Source organism: Rhodamnia argentea, chromosome 10 (assembly GCF_020921035.1).
Source record: "Rhodamnia argentea isolate NSW1041297 chromosome 10, ASM2092103v1, whole genome shotgun sequence".
Taxonomy (NCBI): domain Eukaryota; kingdom Viridiplantae; phylum Streptophyta; class Magnoliopsida; order Myrtales; family Myrtaceae; genus Rhodamnia; species Rhodamnia argentea.
Genome location: NC_063159.1, coordinates 7072752 through 7090392, shown reverse-complemented (window position 1 = coordinate 7090392; position 17641 = coordinate 7072752). Strand labels below are relative to the sequence as shown.

Genomic DNA, 17641 nt, shown 5'->3' with positions numbered 1-17641 from the left:
ATCACTTAATTGAACATTTTATAAAGGTTTTGGTATTGAAGTTATCGCTCATGGAGTTTCGACCCCAAATTGATCATTTACGAGTTATTTTGCTCCAAATTTTTTTTAGTTTAGAAATTTAACGAACTGGCGACATGTGCCAAAAGCAAATATTTTCCTAACTTCACCCCTATTTTTCTTAGTTTTATTAGACTCAAAAGTCAAGATCATAAAGTAAAACATTCTCTCAAGATTGTTTCATTTAAAATCACAAAGATTTATTTGTTTTCCTGCAAAAGACAATGAGGGAAGCAAAGTAAACTTTTCTTCACTTCCCCGTATAGCTCTGCTTTTGGGAACTAATTTAACCCCAATTTCTCAACTTTGAAAAATACATGCGTTTAACTAAGCTATAGATTACATAAATTACACGTCAACCTAACCGATGAGATCCCAAGTTCGAATCTTCCCGGCCGCGTCTTAGGGGACTTAACTGGTGGCATTGGCACTCATACCCCCACTATCCCGAGAAATAATCCATTACACGTGGGAAACCTCGATTATTAAAAAAAAAATTACAAACGAACAAATGGTAAAAGGTTTTGGGTTAAAACTTTAAAAACAATAACTTTAGTAGCCGACACTTAATAAACCATCAATTTAGTGTCACAACCTTTTAAAAGTGTCCCATTAAATGATTCTGGTGAGCCGCATTGGATATTTCATCGCTAATATCAATTAAATAATCGCTCTTTGAAAAATAGCAGCACTTAGATAACCGTTTGCAAGATTTTGCCATCAAAGTTGGCGTTGTATAATAGTCAGTGTATGTATGCTATCCTTTTCCCTGGTTTGTATTGGGTGATAGATCTGTTACTAAGTGAGAAGCTTTTTCTTTGAAACAAAGATCATATCGAACGTTAAAAGATAATTCAATGCTCTATTGAAAACTTAGACGCACTTATTAAAAGATCCGAAAAGATATTCGATATCACCCACTGAATAAGAAATTCAAAACTATAGTGTCCTTGTTGCAATTCAAGAATAATATTGTAGTCAATCACATATCCTTTCCATCTACCTTTTATTAACTTTTACATTAACTTACCAAACTTGGCAATAGCAAATTACTCAAAGTTTATGGTTCTATGGCATGATGTTTTAGTTTAATGGTTGACAAATCTTGTGATCATTATATCCAATGCTCTCTCTCTCTCTCTCCTTTTTTTTGCAGGTGGTTTTAATGAGCGGAATATGTTTAAATAAACGTTTGAAATTGAAATCGTCAAAAAGAGGAAATTCCTATCAACAGGCGAGAGTCCACACTAACCATTTTGGCGAAACTTTAGCACAAAGAGTGGCCTCCAAAGCATATACAGTAGGCTAATACGAATTTATAACACAAATATGCATGATTCGTCGGCATTAACGATGCATCGCAACAAAGAAAGGAAAACAAAATGAGAGAAATCGCTGCTCATTCTCCATGAACTTTGTTCACCACATGCACACTTCAATCAACGAAGCATCACCATCATCCAGAATCGACCTTGCTAGACAAAGACATGAAGTCAGACGTTAACTCTTGGTTCATGGGTCAACCGTCAGACCATCGGATCGGGAAGTTGGACAATCTACAAACGCGACGTACGATTCATATTGGTCTACTGTATATGCTTTGGAGGCCACTCTTTGTGCTAGGACATAATCTAGGACGTACGCTTCATCAGCAGATGAATCTGAAGAACTCGAGGGAGCACCTTACCCGAGCAATGGGGACCCACCGAAGACAGGCTCTTCGAATTTTAACGTTGATGGGTCGCCGGCGGCAGGGGAAACGGAGGGAGCCCGTGGCTGGAATTTGTCGGGATTCCTCCGCCGAGATGTCACGGCATTTGCCAGATCGGAAATCGCCTCGTCACCATCGTCAAAGCTCTGCGACGACGTTAGCCCGGTGCATTGAAGTGGGCCATTAGTTCTCGTGAAACAAATCGAATTGCGTATCGGCTAGCAAAAGCAGAGCTTGACGAGGACCCTCCCTACTATATTTGGAAACCAATATCCTCTGTTTGTCATTTTAATGTTCGATGAATTGAAAAAACAAAAAAAGGGATAATGACACAAACAACCCCTGAACTTTGATGAAATATGTAATATAGTCGCCGAATTTTTAATTTGAACAATATGATCCCTAAGCTTTCACCCAGCATGTAATATGGTCCTTGAAATATTAATTTGATTAATATGATCCTTGAACTTTCGAAACATGTTCAACTTAGTGCTTGAACTATAAAAAATTGTTCAAAGTCATAACTAAACTTGAATTAATAGAAGGGCTACATTGAATATCTTTATATAATTCAAGGATTAAGTTGAACAAGTTTCAAAAATTCGGGGACTACATTGAACAAATTGAAAGTTTATGGATCATACTGCGCATTGGGTTAAAGTGCATGGGCAATATTGGTCAAATTAAAAGTTCGGGGATCACATTATATATTAAGTCAAAGTTCGGGGGCCGTATGTGTGTAGCTAACACTCATCGACTCAAATTTGAAGTCATACTCCATTCCCAAAAATATAATTAAACTGAATAATGATGTTACCCTCATGCTAAATCTCATCTCTTTGACTTTTGCTATGACTATATATAGAGCGCGAAAGTTGAATCACATGCCTATGATACTAGCGTCCACACCCCCGCCCCCCCAAAAATCCCTTACCGGCAAGGCCGCATGCCTATTGGCGACGTTGTAAGTATTGAGCAAATGATATTTTACTAATTTGGAAGCTCTTCTTTAAAGACATTAAAAAAGAATCCAAGAACATGATTGAACCTATTGAAATTCATGAATAGCCTCACAAAACTTGAGGGACTTAATTGCACCAAAATTAAAAATTTTGGAAAGGCATTGCCCATAATGCATTGGGCAAAAAGAAAATCAGGACTAACACTGTTGTCGTGACAGTCCCATAATAATATTATTGCACTTCCAACAGGCTAAGGATGTTGATCCACATTGCCTCCTTCCCTACTATTCCCTTTACAAAGTCGAAAGCTTGGTCAAAGTGATGATCGATTCGCTAAATGACTGGTCCAATTGGTTCGAAGCTGGGTTCGGCCCTTTCTTGACCAAACGGGGGGTTGAGGCAAAACCAAATCAGACCATGGTCCGGCTCCCGGTCCAATCAATCGAATCAGTTGGTCGGATTTCAAGGTTTGCGGGATCGCGCCTTGTGCATCCATGATCAATGATCGTTTTCACTAATGCACGTGTTACCAATGGCCGAAGACAAAATCACGAATCCAAAGCGCCCAAGTTTCCATACCCAACCATGCCACATGCTTGGTTGAATTCAAGTTTATTCTCGCTTGAAATAATTTGCATTGATGAAGACATTTTTCTTCTCCCTCTCTTCCTCTTGTCTAAGGCTGGATGACAACCTTTTATGTCCAGATGATAATTAGTCAGCCCTTATATCGAACCACCTCCCTCCTTTTCTAACTCGTGACGGAATGTTTTGAGAAGAGTTGTGCACGGTTCCCTCTAGAAAATAAATTCAAAGAAAATGGGTCGAATTTTTCTGTCAACGCATCACGGGCAGACCCGACTCGATATCCACCGTATTTCACTCGCACATGATGGGATCGACTTAATCTCCACAATAGTTCATAGTCCTCAAGAAAGTGTAACAAACCTTTGTGCAAGCAAATATCATTATGGATGAATTCTTTTGAGCAACTTGGCCACGGAACCAGCGAGCGAGTACACTCGCATCGATCTTTGGCACACACCTTGTTAAGTTATAAAAGAAATTGATATTGTTGTACGCTAAACTCAATTCATTACATCAATCCAACCATTTTTAGCCCTCTCATGAAAAACGAAAGGGCTTGCCTCACTCTTATCATGCATCCACAAACAGGTCATAACCACTAGTTAAGATAGCACGACTGTTCGGCCAGGAATCCCATGTGTTGAAGTTGATGCAGATTGATCATCCTTCCCTAGCATGGCTTTGTCTTCGGCCCCATTGAGAAGACGTCCAACATGGGCTGTGCTGGTCCCAGATTTCTGTTCTTTCTGGGATTTTAATCTTATTGGCAAAATATCCATGACCTTAGAAGAGAATTTAAAGAGATTTAAAGAATAAAATAATCTTGGACCGATCGATTGATGAATGGTTATTGTCTGCAAAATAGAATGAGGGATGCTATGAAAGTGCTTGATTTGATGAGTGAAAGAGGCTGCGCACCTGATGTTATTAGTTATAACACGTTGATCGACGGATACTGCAAAGAGGGAAGAGTTGACAAGTCAAAGATGCTTTTTCTGAGAAATGCTCAAAGGGGGACAACAACAATGGACTTTGGCAGGTTGAAAACCTTGAAGCCGCAGAGGAGCTAATTAGGGAGATGCAATCTCGCCATCTATCTCTATATCATTTTACCTTGAATGCCATCTCCCTATGTCAAAGAATGAATCTAGGCCTCTTTTTTGAGCTTAATGGACCAAGGGTACAGTTAACTCTTTCAACTCTACTTTCTCCTTTTAATAAAGGTGCTTTGTCATGATTCTTTTTCAGGTCAAAGCAATATTTAGTATTTATGACATGCTCAAGACTTACATCATACGTGCCTGGACCAATTGTGGGACAATGCATCCAAATGTCTCAGTTCTCAAGCAATTGTGATAGATGCTTCTGCCAAACATTCCAACACAGTTAACCTAATATATACATGCCTATATATGAGAGATTATACGAATTTCAAAATAACATGCACGCATCCCCTTCCCACCAAAATTGAAGAAATATATGTATCCAATCTTTTTGTGTAAATCTAGGTTTGGTCACGACAATAACAACGAGAAACCGAGGAACTGCCGCTGAACCAAGACCAGTATGAACATCCAACGGTAGGCCAAGAGATCGAAAGGGATCAAAACATGCCAAAACTGAATCCTGTATCCATTAGGTGGCATTCTCTAGCGAAAGCATCCCCTGGTCTCGAGAGTGTCTAGATGTTTTGTATATAGACTGTCCATTCTTGATTATCTGGAGAGTGTTTAGATGTTTTTATATATAGACTGCCCGTTCTTGATTATCTGGAAGACCAAAACAAGAAAAGGAGTTGAACAAACAGGAAAGCTACCTTCTGTTGATTTCATTATGCACATGGCATAGCCACTGGGAGAACTCGGTATGAGATCCTGCCTGTACAGGATTTGCTCTGCTAAGGATCAAAGAAGGAAAAAAGGTCCCTGAGGAAAAAAAAAGCAGAAAGCAATCCCTATTCTCATGCAGAAACTGGCCCCATCCTAAACATCAGATGAAAACCCGGGCAACATCTGCCTTTTAAGAAACGATTAGTGATGTCTATCAAATCTTCCCATGCTTAAACGTGCTTAGGTTAAAAACCAAACTCCCTCCAGCAAACTAAACTAATTTCTTATGGAGGTCGCGCTTCTAGCGCTGAATCAAATGGTCGACTGTGCTTCTAACAAGCTGCAACACTGCCCATCGACGAAGCAACGACTCTTGAAAGTCCCTTCGCAAAAGCTCGAAATTACTCTTTCCTATCTCACCACTACAGTTTAGCATCCTTCAAATTACCACACTCGGCAAAAACCCTCAATTTCAGCCTTTGGATTGGAAAGAGGGAAAACCCTAACCTGAGCTCGTCGGACACAAAGGACAAATCGAAGCCGCGGCTCCGGGAGGTGGCGGTGCCGTCGAGCGAAGAGTTTTGGCCGAGGGAGAGAGAGTGAACTTGGAGAGAGCAGAGCATGCCGTGAACTCGGAGAGAGACGAGGTGGCAGCAGGGGCTTCGAGACGGCGGAGGCGGAGGCGGCGGCATGGTTTTGGTCGAGGGACTGGTGGTCGAGGGAGACAGAGAGAGTGAACTTGGATAGAGAGGCGGGGACAGCCGAGTGGAGAGGGAGATAACGGAGACCGTTTGCTTCAGTTCTTTTCTAAAGTTCTGACCGGTGGGGCTGTCTGCCACGTGCCGATCTGTGACTGGTTGAATGTAGTATCTACGTGGCATGTCTAAAGTAGCCAATATTTTCTACGTGTCTCTCTCTCCTCTACTAAGGAGACTCTAGTAGCTTATACTGATCAACTCAAATTTGAAGTCATACTCCATTTTCAAAAATTTAATTAAATTGAAAAATGATGTTATCCTCCTGCTTTTTAATATGAAATCCGATTATCACAAAAAGGGGCGATGACACCGATAGTCTAAACTTTCGTCCATTGTACAATTCATCAAATTGCAACTATTGCAATTAAATTCGTATACTTTTATATTATATATAATGTTATCCTCGGAATCTCTTATTAATTTGGTAAACTATTTTAAATTATTCAAGGTTGTCCTCGTATGAGTAAGCTTCGACAAAATTTAGTAACATGGCTACCAATCTAAAGAGATTTATGTTCAATTAAAAACAAAAAGTTATACGGTTCATACAAACTTGAAATTGCAAAATAGTAATAACCAGTAATAACCATTCCTTTGTACTATTTATCTAAATAAATAAAATTTTCTTTGCTCGTTCACTTTAAGCGATCGTTCTTATTGACTCAACTCTATTCAATGGTGATTCCAAGTTAATTTGCAAAGGTTATATGAAGAGAAGGGTTATCCTCGGTGATTAGTGCAGATATCGTGATATCGCTCCTAACCCAATCTAATTAAAAGTTTGGGAAAGACGATGACATTGTTCGTATTGAGCAAGTGTTACTTGACTAATTTGGAAGCTCCTCTTGAAAACAAGGATCACAGCCAAAATTAAAAAGGAATCCAAGAACATGATTGAACCGATTGAAATTCATGAATAACCTTGAATATTCCACGAAACTTTAGGGATTTAATTGCACCAATTAAAAATTTTGGAAAGGCATCGCACATGATACATTGCGCAAAACGAAATCAAGACTAACAATGTTACTGTCACAGTCCCAGAATAATATTGTTGCACTCCCAAGAGGCTAAAAATGTTGATCCATGTTGCCTCCTTCCCTAAAAGTCTCTTTACAAAGTCAAAAGCTTGGTCAAAGTGATGATCGGTTCAGTTAATGATCGGTCGAATTGGTTCGACGCTGGGCTCGACCGTTTCCTAATCAAATGGGGATCGATAAAAAACCAAATCCGACCGTGGTCCCATTCCTAGTCCAATTCAGGTTAGCAAGACCGTTTCTTGAACTCACGATAGCTTGTTTTAAGGGGAGTAGCGTTTATCCACCCTAACATTTCCCTCTTGACAAAACTTTAAAGAACGTGGATCCGGTTTTTGGGTCGGCCCATCATGGGGTGGACCCGACCCGACACCCACCATGTTCAACTCGCACATGGTTGGTCTTTTTCAAAGGAAATTGATATGGGCTTTTTTTTTTTTTGGAAGGGAAGTAAAGTACACGCCTTCCCCCACGGCAAGCATTTGTCAATTCCTTTGAATAATGCAATGGCTGGTCTCATCGGAACATTTGTTTTCGCCGACAATGGGATCCCCGCACCCAAAACAAGGTGGCGCAGTCCAAACTTATCTCTCCACTCCGGTCGGTTATCCCGCGAACCAAACACCGCTGCCGCTGCCGCCGCCGCCACCGCCGCAATGATTTGAGCAAGACGATTTCTTTTTCGCCGGAAGTGGTGCTTTCTTTATGAGCGATGATCATCCCCAACCGCACGGAAGGAAGCAGCTAGACAATTTCTTGATTAAGACCCGTTCTTCTGGCCGCTAGTTAAAAAAAAAAAAAAACAGAGGACAAATTCCAGTATTTCAAACAAAATGGGAAAAGGAGAAAACGTGTAAAGACCAAAGAGAACAAACAGCAGAAATCTAAAAGTAGGAGTAGGGTTCATCGATTTGCTTTGCATATCTGTAAATCCTCTCTCTCTCTCTCTCTCTCTCTCTCTCTCTGGTAGACCAAGCACCAAGATTTATATATTACGGAATAGAATTTGTCTTCTTCTTGTTTCACACCACACCAGTCTTGCTTCACTGGCCATTGTCATCCAGGCCATGGGAAGCTTATCTTCTCCCTTTGCTCAACTCAAGATTCTTCTTCCTCCTCCATGCGATTGCTCCGTCTCCCTGACTCTCCTTCCAAGATAGCCCCATACACGATAACCCCTGAATCATACCTCTTTTTTCTCTCTCTCTCTCTCTCTCTAGCGAAGTGGATCCCAAAAATCCATTCAACCGCCGCCCCTGTGGTTCGATCAGGGAGCGCCGTCTTGTTGCATTGTGGGGGTGGAATTTCTTCTCTCGTTCAGCTTCAAGAATCTGGTGGGACTGATTCCTTTTCGCCATTACTGGGTTTTCCGTAGTTTTAATCAAGAAATACAGCATCTTTGTCAAGACCCATCTGCGTGTAAGTTCAAGATTTCATGTTTTTTCCAGGGTGAGTTGATTATGTTGTATTGATTGATTCTGGGGTCTCTCCATACATGGGTTTTGATTTGCAAGACTGTCACTGAAGAAGAGCCAGAAGGAGGAGTCATTAATACTCTTAATGTTGGGATTATATGGTAATGCTGGGGGAATCAAGAGGCTATAATTTCTTTTTAGGAAACAATATTAAGGTTTTGACTGTTTGTGGGAATTGGCTTCTTTTACAAGGATCCAAAAAGGGAAAGAAAAGGGAAATGAGCATCGGTTGAACCTTCAAAGCTGCTTTACATTGAGTGCCGCCCATATGGAATGTTTTCTTTTTCTTACTCAGCATCCAATTGTTTTCCTTTACGGTTCGGCGATGTCATGGAATTTGAGTGATGGTATATGTGCTGGAAAAAAACCCCTCGAAGCTTTCCAACTCTGCCATTTAGGGATCTGAGTCCTGAGCTGGTCGGTTGTATTGGGGAGGTTGATTGAGTTTTGTGGGTATTTCCTTTTACTGGGTTCGTGGGGTGAGCAGGGATCGGAAAAAGTGCGCGGTGCTGATCTTCGCTAGCAGAAGGCATCGATGGGGCTTCTTCGAAGTCTCGCGATGCTTGTGCTTCAGTTATGGTTGTTGCGACCTCTGGAACTTGGAGCCCAGAATGTTTCAAATGGGAATGTCGATTCTGCGAGGGCTTTGGATATGATGCTACAAGACTATGCTTATGGGGCATTTGTCCGTCCGAGAACTGGCATTCCTTATGATGGGGATGTTCCGTCGAATATGACTGGTATCACTGTATCCGCGATGAGGCTTAGAAGTGGGAGCTTGAGGAGGAAAGGTGTTAAGATGTACAAAGAGTTTGAGATTCCAACAGGTGTTATCGTGCACCCGTATGTGAAGAGGCTAGTTCTGGTGTACCAGAACCTTGGCAATTGGTCTATAGTGTACTATCCTTTGCCTGGTTATACATATTTATCTCCGGTTTTGGGTCTTCTTGCTTATAATGCATCCAATTTATCAGCCACAAATTTGCCCGAGTTGGATATCAGGGCTTCTGGTGAACCTTTTCTGGTCCACTTCAGCAGCATCAGACCGGCTCCAGCAGGGTCCGTGCCAAAATGTGTTTGGTTTGATTTGGGCAGTTTGGTCAATTTTAGCGATGTAGAATCGGGAAATACATGTTCATCGAAGCAACAGGGGCATTTCTCAATAGTGATTGAGTCGATTGCCCCTTCTCCATCTCCGACCTTTCCTCCACCACCCCCTGGTCCGAGTCCTGGGCCGAGTGGTCAAGCAAAGAAAAGTTCCAGATCTTGGGTGGTTGTTGCTTCAGTGCTTGGTGGACTGGCATTGTTGATTTTGTTGGCAATGCTGGTCTTTTGGGTGCAAAGGTACAAGAAAAGGAAGAGAATTCAGCGAATGGAAAGAGCTGCAGAAGCAGGGGAAGCTCTAAGGATGAGGCCAATCGGCGATACGAAAGCCCCGGCAGCTACAGTCACCAGGACTCAACCCGCCCTCGAGCACGAGTATGTGCCCTAACTTAAAAATAAACCGTACAGTATTCCCCTCCTACTTCGGTACGACTTCTCATTCAAATTCAATCCATGTATCCAGATACCTTCTTTTCCTGCTTGCAACTATTCTTTTTCTGGGTGCCTTTGGTTGGTTCTGTCCTTGGGTAGGCTCTCGGTTTTAGTGTGGGGGGTAATCTTAGGATATCTGGTGTAAATCCTTGTTTCTTGCAAAAATCTGTCCATAGTCTTATGATTCTTTGTGCTATGCTCCCCGCGCAAATCTGTTCTATTGTGCATTCAATGCACATATCCTGTCGATGATCGAATAAAGTTATTCCCCATTCTTGTCATCTGCATCTTGTGACTTGTTCTTCATTCCTCGAGTATGAGTTGGTGGGTCAGTTGATCTACTTATGATAATACCGTAACGGATCTATCCCAGATGTTCATCTCGTCGGTAGTTACGATCATGTAGCTCATGTGAACCCGTAGTCCAGGCAAGGATCATCCTTCTAATGTAGCCTTCCTCTGTGATGTACTCTGCATCTTGTAGCGAGGTTCAAGCTTGAGTAATGGTAATTTCACCTTTTCTTTTTTGTACATCTATGTTGACAAGAAGAAGCAGATGGGTTTCATTCAGCATGAGTCACACCACATCTATTTCAAAAAAAAAAAAAAAAAACGAAACTTTGATATTTATTTGATTAGGTCATGCAAAAAGAGGCAAGTTGGAAGTTTCATAATATTTTTCCTTTATTTTTGTTTTTTCCCAATACCCAAAAAAAAACCTTCAACTTTAGCATTTATGGCAATAATATCCAAAAAAAATTCATAAAAAAACTCCAACTTTTACTTTTATTTCAATTCTATCTCAAACTTTTACTTTTGTCTCAATTCTACCGGCCTAGTACCAAAAAACCCTCAACTTTAGCATTTGTCCCAATTATATCCAATTTTTTTTTTTGTCTTATAAAAAGTTTTCAACTTTTATTTTTGTCCCAATTCTACAACCGTTAATCTTCCGTCTATAATTACCATTAGTTAATCCTACGTGACATTTTCATGTCGTTGATAAATTACACTTCGGCAAAGTTGACATGAAAAAAGCCTCGCACTTCTCTTATGTTGTTTACTTCCCCTACATATTGCCGGGAGATTAAGAGTCACTCAAGACGACGCTTTTCGTATTCTCTTCGGATATAATTGAGACAAAAGTAAAAGTTGAGGGTTTTTTAATGAGACAAAAAAGAGTTTCGGATATAATTGGGACAAATGCTAAAGTTAAGGATTTTTTTTGTGTATTAGACCGGTAGAATTGGGATAAAAGTAAAAGTTGGAGGTTTTTTGTGAGACAAAAAAAAAAGTTTTGGATACAATTGCCACAAATGCTAAAGTTAAGAGTTTTTTTGGGTATTAGGCCTTCTTCTTTTTTTGAAAAATGGAAATCTGTACAAAATTTTCGCATTTACAAGTATTTATTTACAAGCTTAAAAGTAATTTACGACATTAGAAACTTATTTTACAAACACAAAATACAACTTAGCCCATCAAATATTGGGAGTAGCTTGATCGGAAATTATTTTGCCATAGTCATTTCTCATTTACGATACACTAAAGTATCTTCTAAGATTAGATTTTGGTAGTAATTTAATAAAAGTAAGTGCAATTACAATCATCATTAATCTGCCCTCACTCAATCTGCTATTAAGGAAAATTACTATTTTTAAGGTGAATTGCATCATATAATATCAATTCAATTGTCACTTTGAATTCTCCCTATAAGACAAATTATTTTTGTCTAGAGAAATCTTCTTCTTTTGAAGGTACATTATTAATTTTGAGGATTATAGCTAGAAGTAATTTACTGCCTGAGAAAAAAAAAACTAATTTGTGACACCATAAATATGAGCAAATTAGATGATTGAAATCTCTAATTTTGCTATAGGTTTTGTATTATGAAATTCCTATCACTTCAATGTATCGTAAATTATAGTAAAAGACGTAACTTATGATCACTAATTGACCTTAATAATCCATAAAATTACATATAGGTCTACGAAAACGGCGATTAGTGATCGGAGCTTGATTAGCGTAAGTTTCGCTGGCAAATTGTAAAATTTCCCAATCCTACTTCGGTAAACATTCTTAAACGTGAACAAATTTCATTCAAAATGGATCTCTCTTCTTTTTTTTCTCGTAAATTTTAAACCTGATTGCCCGCATTCAATGCGGAACCGGTCTAGCAAGACGCCCGTATTTTTCCAAACCAAAATGGGCATTTCCTGACTTTTGGATTAGATGATTCGCCAACCCCCCCTATCCTTTTCCAAAAGAACCCAATCAATTTGGAATTTTGCCATGACTATGCTTAATGCTGTATTTCAATTTGTCCCGTGGGCATATTCTCTTGGACCACTCAGTCAAAGGACGGTTCGAACTGCCGTCCCCGCCGGTTTAAATTGTTGCGGGAAAACGATCCGGCCGTTCTCGAGAGACAAGTTTTTCGTTCATTTTTTTCAAAGTTACGGCATATCTTAATCTGTTTATTATGTCATTCATAGAATGATTTTGAAATTTCATAATGTTTTCGCTTTGAGTAACACATATGCTCTTCGGTCACACACACACAGAGAGTCCAAAGCTGGTTTGGCCTAGGATTCTTTGTGCTTTCTTGTCTGCCTTTCCACATAATTTAATCCAATAGGAATCAGAATAATGTGAGTCAAGGCTTTCTATATGATGTCAACACTAATTAATTATTGATTAGTGATTAATTATTCATTAGTAATTTAATCACCCACCATGCTCTATTATTTTGCTCTGCTATGAGCTGTCCAGTCATGGAAATTTTTTATGTTGGTGACCATCAATTTCGTGCTAATTGGCACCTCTTAGACATGCTAGTCAAGGCCGGACAAACAATCCCTTCCCCACCATTTTTGTACTTTTTTTTAAAATTTTGCGAAATAAATTTCAACATTTTAGCCCAAGTCATGACATCCTCCTAACTTTGTTTGGTATTGTATATTTAGAAAAAGGAAAAAAAATGAGAGAATTAAATTAAAACCGGACGCGATAGACCAGTCAAATGTGTGCCAAAACCGACTCGGACGTTACCTAACCATTTATATTATTAGGGGAAAAAAAAAGGCAGAAATGAAATATGGGGGATTGAAAGTTATTTTCTCCAAGCTCCTTCATGGTTTTTAGTTTTTACAGATTTGATTATAACAAAAAAGAATCATTCTTTGAAATGAACTAAGTGATTATTTAATTGAGTGCATCCAATACGTTTGGACAGTAATTCGACAAGAGGGAGTAGCGGGTAATATTAATTCTGACAAAAGGGTAAGTAGGAAAAATTAAAATCGAGACAAACGGCACTTATGACTTAAACATACATATAGACAGATATGAATACATCACTCTACAAGATCATTATTTAAGTCGGTGTGTGTGTGCGTGTCTATTGGAAAAGCAAAACTTAAGAGGTGAGGTAAGTTAGTGAATGAGTCTGATTATGTCTAAGATTGTCCTTTTCACAATCATTGAGCGCAAGGATTTAATTAATATTGTCACTAAACGCTTCCCATACACTCCAACAACAAAAAAAAAAAATCTAGAAAAATGCAAAACTTGCATCAACCAGATTGAGCTGGGGAGCTTACAAGCAAAAGACGGGTTGGGTGAGAAGCCTTAAATGTTTCAGATGGTGACAAAAGATTAAAAGAGGCAATACTTGATGTGGCCATATTAAATTCTGTCAGAGAATATATATATGTTTTTATAGAATTGCTGACGTCAGAAAATGTATTACCATGCGTGGCCCCAAAACATCACTGTCTTAGAAAAGATTAGTAAAAAAGATGTGCAATACTAAATGCTCTTCTAGCTCTAGATGGAGACTAGATTATGGACCCCCCCTTTTTTTTCCTTTATGAATAAACGGCAACTGCTCCTTGAGAAGCTTGAGGCAACGAATTGAAACCATAAAATAATTAAATAGGATCAGAATCTTCGACCCTCGCAATTGACGTAGTTGATTGGGGCATCGGAGATTTACGACTCAGGAATTTGAGATCGTCGACTCGAATTTCACCACATTCATGTGACACGGACCGGTTGTTTCGTGTCACAAATGGGAAAGCTCTCTCTCGTGCTCGTATAACCTTGAAGTGGAGTTTTGTGGTATCGTCATGGTGAGTGAATGGTGTAGAGAGGAAAGAAGTAATCGGGTCCGTGGGAGTGGCGTCAGAGCCATTTGTGTTATGAGTTCTAGGTTAAATAGAATATACTCTTAGGAGCTCTGAAGGCGGAATTGGCTTCTTGTGTTATGAGTTCTAGGTTAAATAGAATATACTCTTAGGAGCTCTGAAGGCGGAATTGACTTCTTGTGTACAAATTGATTGGGAGCCGATGCCGCTCTCTTGACGAGGCCATGGTAGGCCGAAACTAGTTGTGGTGTCTAAAGTGTTTTATTCGTCTCACTCGATATAAGAAGTCCGAGCTAAGCTGGGAGTGGTATGATTCGATACGCAAAAGTTATCCGCTAGAGTGTTCCATGGGACAACACGAGAAATAAGGCCGGCCAGGCGAAGATGACTCACCGGGCATCGCTTGGGGCCATTTCGAGGCCGAGAAAGTGCCAGCTCATGATACATGCATCTTGTTACGGGTCAAGGCACATTACGTAGGTTAGAAGTCTAGACTAACTAGTTAATGGGGTTTTCAGAGTGTTTCATAACCTCCAAATGGCCGAGTATTCACACTTGTGCTCTCGAACTATTAAAATGGAAAAAAAGAAATCATTTTCATTTTGCACCAAACATTTAATAATGCCATGATTTTTCAGTGCATTGAACTTTTGATAGTAATTTAGCTCGCACTAGATGGTTGTTACTTTACCACCAAGGCGATTGGTCTAATAATAATGAGTCGCCTATTTTCCTTTAGGTTAAAGGTTTGATTCATCTGAACGATTTGTGAGCAATTCGTGTTGTGTTGTCTAATTGTGACATAACCACATGTGAAGAGACTTATTGGCAAACGGTATTTTGGTGAGATTTAGATTGTCTAATATTGAAATTTTCGTGACATGCATGACATTACTCAAATCATGACATTCAAATGAAAATAGAGGCCTGATTTGAGCCACATCATGTATTGAAAGGAAGGGAAAAAATATGAGCGGGAATTTTTTTGGGGATAGAAAAATTTTGAATCCCAAACGTGGCTCAAATCGGACCGTGTATTTTCATTTGGACGGCCTGATTTGACTAATATTACGCATGTCAAGAAAATCCCAATGTTAGGCTATCCGGATACATTTTGGTGGGGCTGTGACGACGGGGTCACCCCTACCTCAAATCTTCCAGTCATGAGTGACGCAAATTAACCGTAACCCGACACCAACATTTTGTAGTCCTACGTGAGACCCGTATCGTTACGGCTGGAAGTAGCCGCTAGGGTTAGTCGCCCCTCGCCATCCTTTATTCCATCAAAAGACTAGGGTCATTTTTCTATTTCTTGCCGGAATAGGCGAGGGTTTACTTTTCCCTTTTTCCTTTGCGACCGGAAGAAAGAAAAGAGGAAGAACTTTTCTTTTTCCTTGGTCGCGTCAAGAACCTCTTTTTCGTTCACTTTGTATTACATCCGTTGTGAACTACAATTTTTTTTTTTTTTGGTCCAATCCGTTGTGAACTAGATTAGATCCTAGGATTTCTAGAAATTTATGACTCTCCCAAAGTAAACCAGGAGCTCTATGGAAATGTTAATTACTATAATAATTAACTATGTAATATCACGTTTATCATAATCTAATAAATGCGATAATGTAAAATAAGAAAGACCTTCTATTTTCAAGGGATCACAATCCATCATCTTTCCCATTATATTCTCAATTAGTTATCTTGTAAATATTCTATAAATGGAAAAACACGAGAACCGATTATTCCAGTCAACCTCTCAAACGCTTCAATTTTAAAAATTTAAATCTTTTCTACCTTATATACAACCTTACAGACAGAGAGGATTTCAATTTTCAAATTTTTGTCTCTTTCCAAATAACGCGTGAGGAGGGAGCAGAGTTTTGTAACTCGCACACGGTACATAGCACACACAATGTGGCTTGTATAGTAGAATATGATATGATAGAACCAGACGAAAAAATATATATATGTCTTTAATTTCTTCATGTGGTGTCAACAACAATTAATATGTTTCCAACAATTGATTTTATAAAATCCTTTACAGGTCAACTTTTCGAGTACGTGTTCGCTTTTGCTAGTGTAGAACGTATCAAGTCAATCTCAAGGCGGGTCACCCTGTGGAAAAGTATTCCAGTGGAATTCTTGCTATCTTGTTAATCCACGCAACGTTCGTATCATTTTACATCAATAGCGAGGACTGTGTCTGTCAAGTATGATTATTTAATAAACCACATTGTCTATAATAAAATATCGATTGATGAGGTTGTGGAAAAAATTAAAGGTAGCTAACATTTCAAGGTAGGAATAATTTTTCCAAATTAACAAAAACACTGATGCACTTTAAATTATCCGAGACCGAGAAAGCTATAAAGGTAATTACAGGATGTCGCCTCCGGTTTTCGAACGTGTGATGCCCCAAGGCATAACTCGCTAGGAGACGACATGTCGGAATTCCACTAATTGCATGCAAACTACTCTAGGTCGGCATGATATACACAGGTTGAATGCCCAGACTTAGCCGGTCCGTGGAACTTGCAAAATATTCCGTGAAAAAATTTCAGGAAAAAGAAGGGAGGTGGGGGAAGAACGAAGAAAGTTGAGAGTGAGCTTACCGACATGGGCTCATCGCTGTCGAATGTCTTGTCGACCTAGCTCTCCTACCAACATGGGCTCGTGTTCGATTCTTGTCATTTGGCCCGCCAAGCATTAGCTAAAAGGTTGGTTTGGTTGTTGCTTTTAGTGAAATTTGCCAATGATTTCATTAAGTTAAGTTGGGGATTGGTAGCATGCACTAATGTTAGAGAGGATTCTTTTGAAAATTTATTGGCAAGTGTCCGATCAAGCGTCCTCATCGGCAATACGAGATTATCGCAATGACTACGATCTTATGTTCCCTCGACAGAACGAGATTAAATAGATGATATACACCGGATAAGCGGCGGATCCACATGATAGCGGGTGGGATTGAGTGCGCTCGGCGAACTGCAAAGTTTCCTGACCTAGTATGTGCTTCTATTACTCATCAATGATCTCCAGCGTAACCACGTCTTTGCCCTTGACAAAACCAAAATTCGATGGCCACATTCTCATCGTTCTGACCGTGATAACGATAACTTGATTTTCATCGCAATCGCTACTATTATTGGGCCATTTGATTTTGATGTCGATGATTTGATTTTCCTGGCTTTTCTTCCGATTTTATTAATTAGGGTGGGGCACAATGATGTTGTTAGTGAACTTATTGAGGTAGCGTAATTGATTATATATAGATTCTATTGTATTTCAGCAACAAAATCGAAAAATCGTGTGGTCGATAAAAAGGGAAAAATTAGCCGGAAAATTGAATATCCTAAACACTTCGTATAAAGTTCATTCGAATCCTAAACTCTTTTGTTTGTGCAATGCAGTCCTCATTCCTCGTTAAATATTGCAATATAGTCCTTCGGATCATTAGCTGTTAAATTCTTCCCTCCCCCTCTCCCCCAAAAAAAAATGGGAGTGAATGTGTATTTTTTCTTTTTTTCATCATTGGAGTTTCCTTAAGACCAA

At 39.5% G+C, this 17641-nt stretch overlaps 2 protein-coding genes across 2 annotated transcripts in view; one reads left to right on the top strand and one right to left on the bottom strand.

Moving 5' to 3' along the window:
* The window catches only part of LOC115750563 (protein FAR-RED ELONGATED HYPOCOTYL 3), an 874908-nt gene that overhangs the window by 548089 nt on the left and 309178 nt on the right, over positions 1-17641 (bottom strand). The window lies entirely within an intron of this gene.
* On the top strand, positions 7864-10234 carry LOC115750536. The gene has a single exon (XM_030687971.2). The coding sequence runs from the start codon at positions 8953-8955 to the stop codon at positions 9907-9909; it is 957 nt and encodes a 318-aa protein (XP_030543831.1). The 5' UTR covers positions 7864-8952; the 3' UTR covers positions 9910-10234.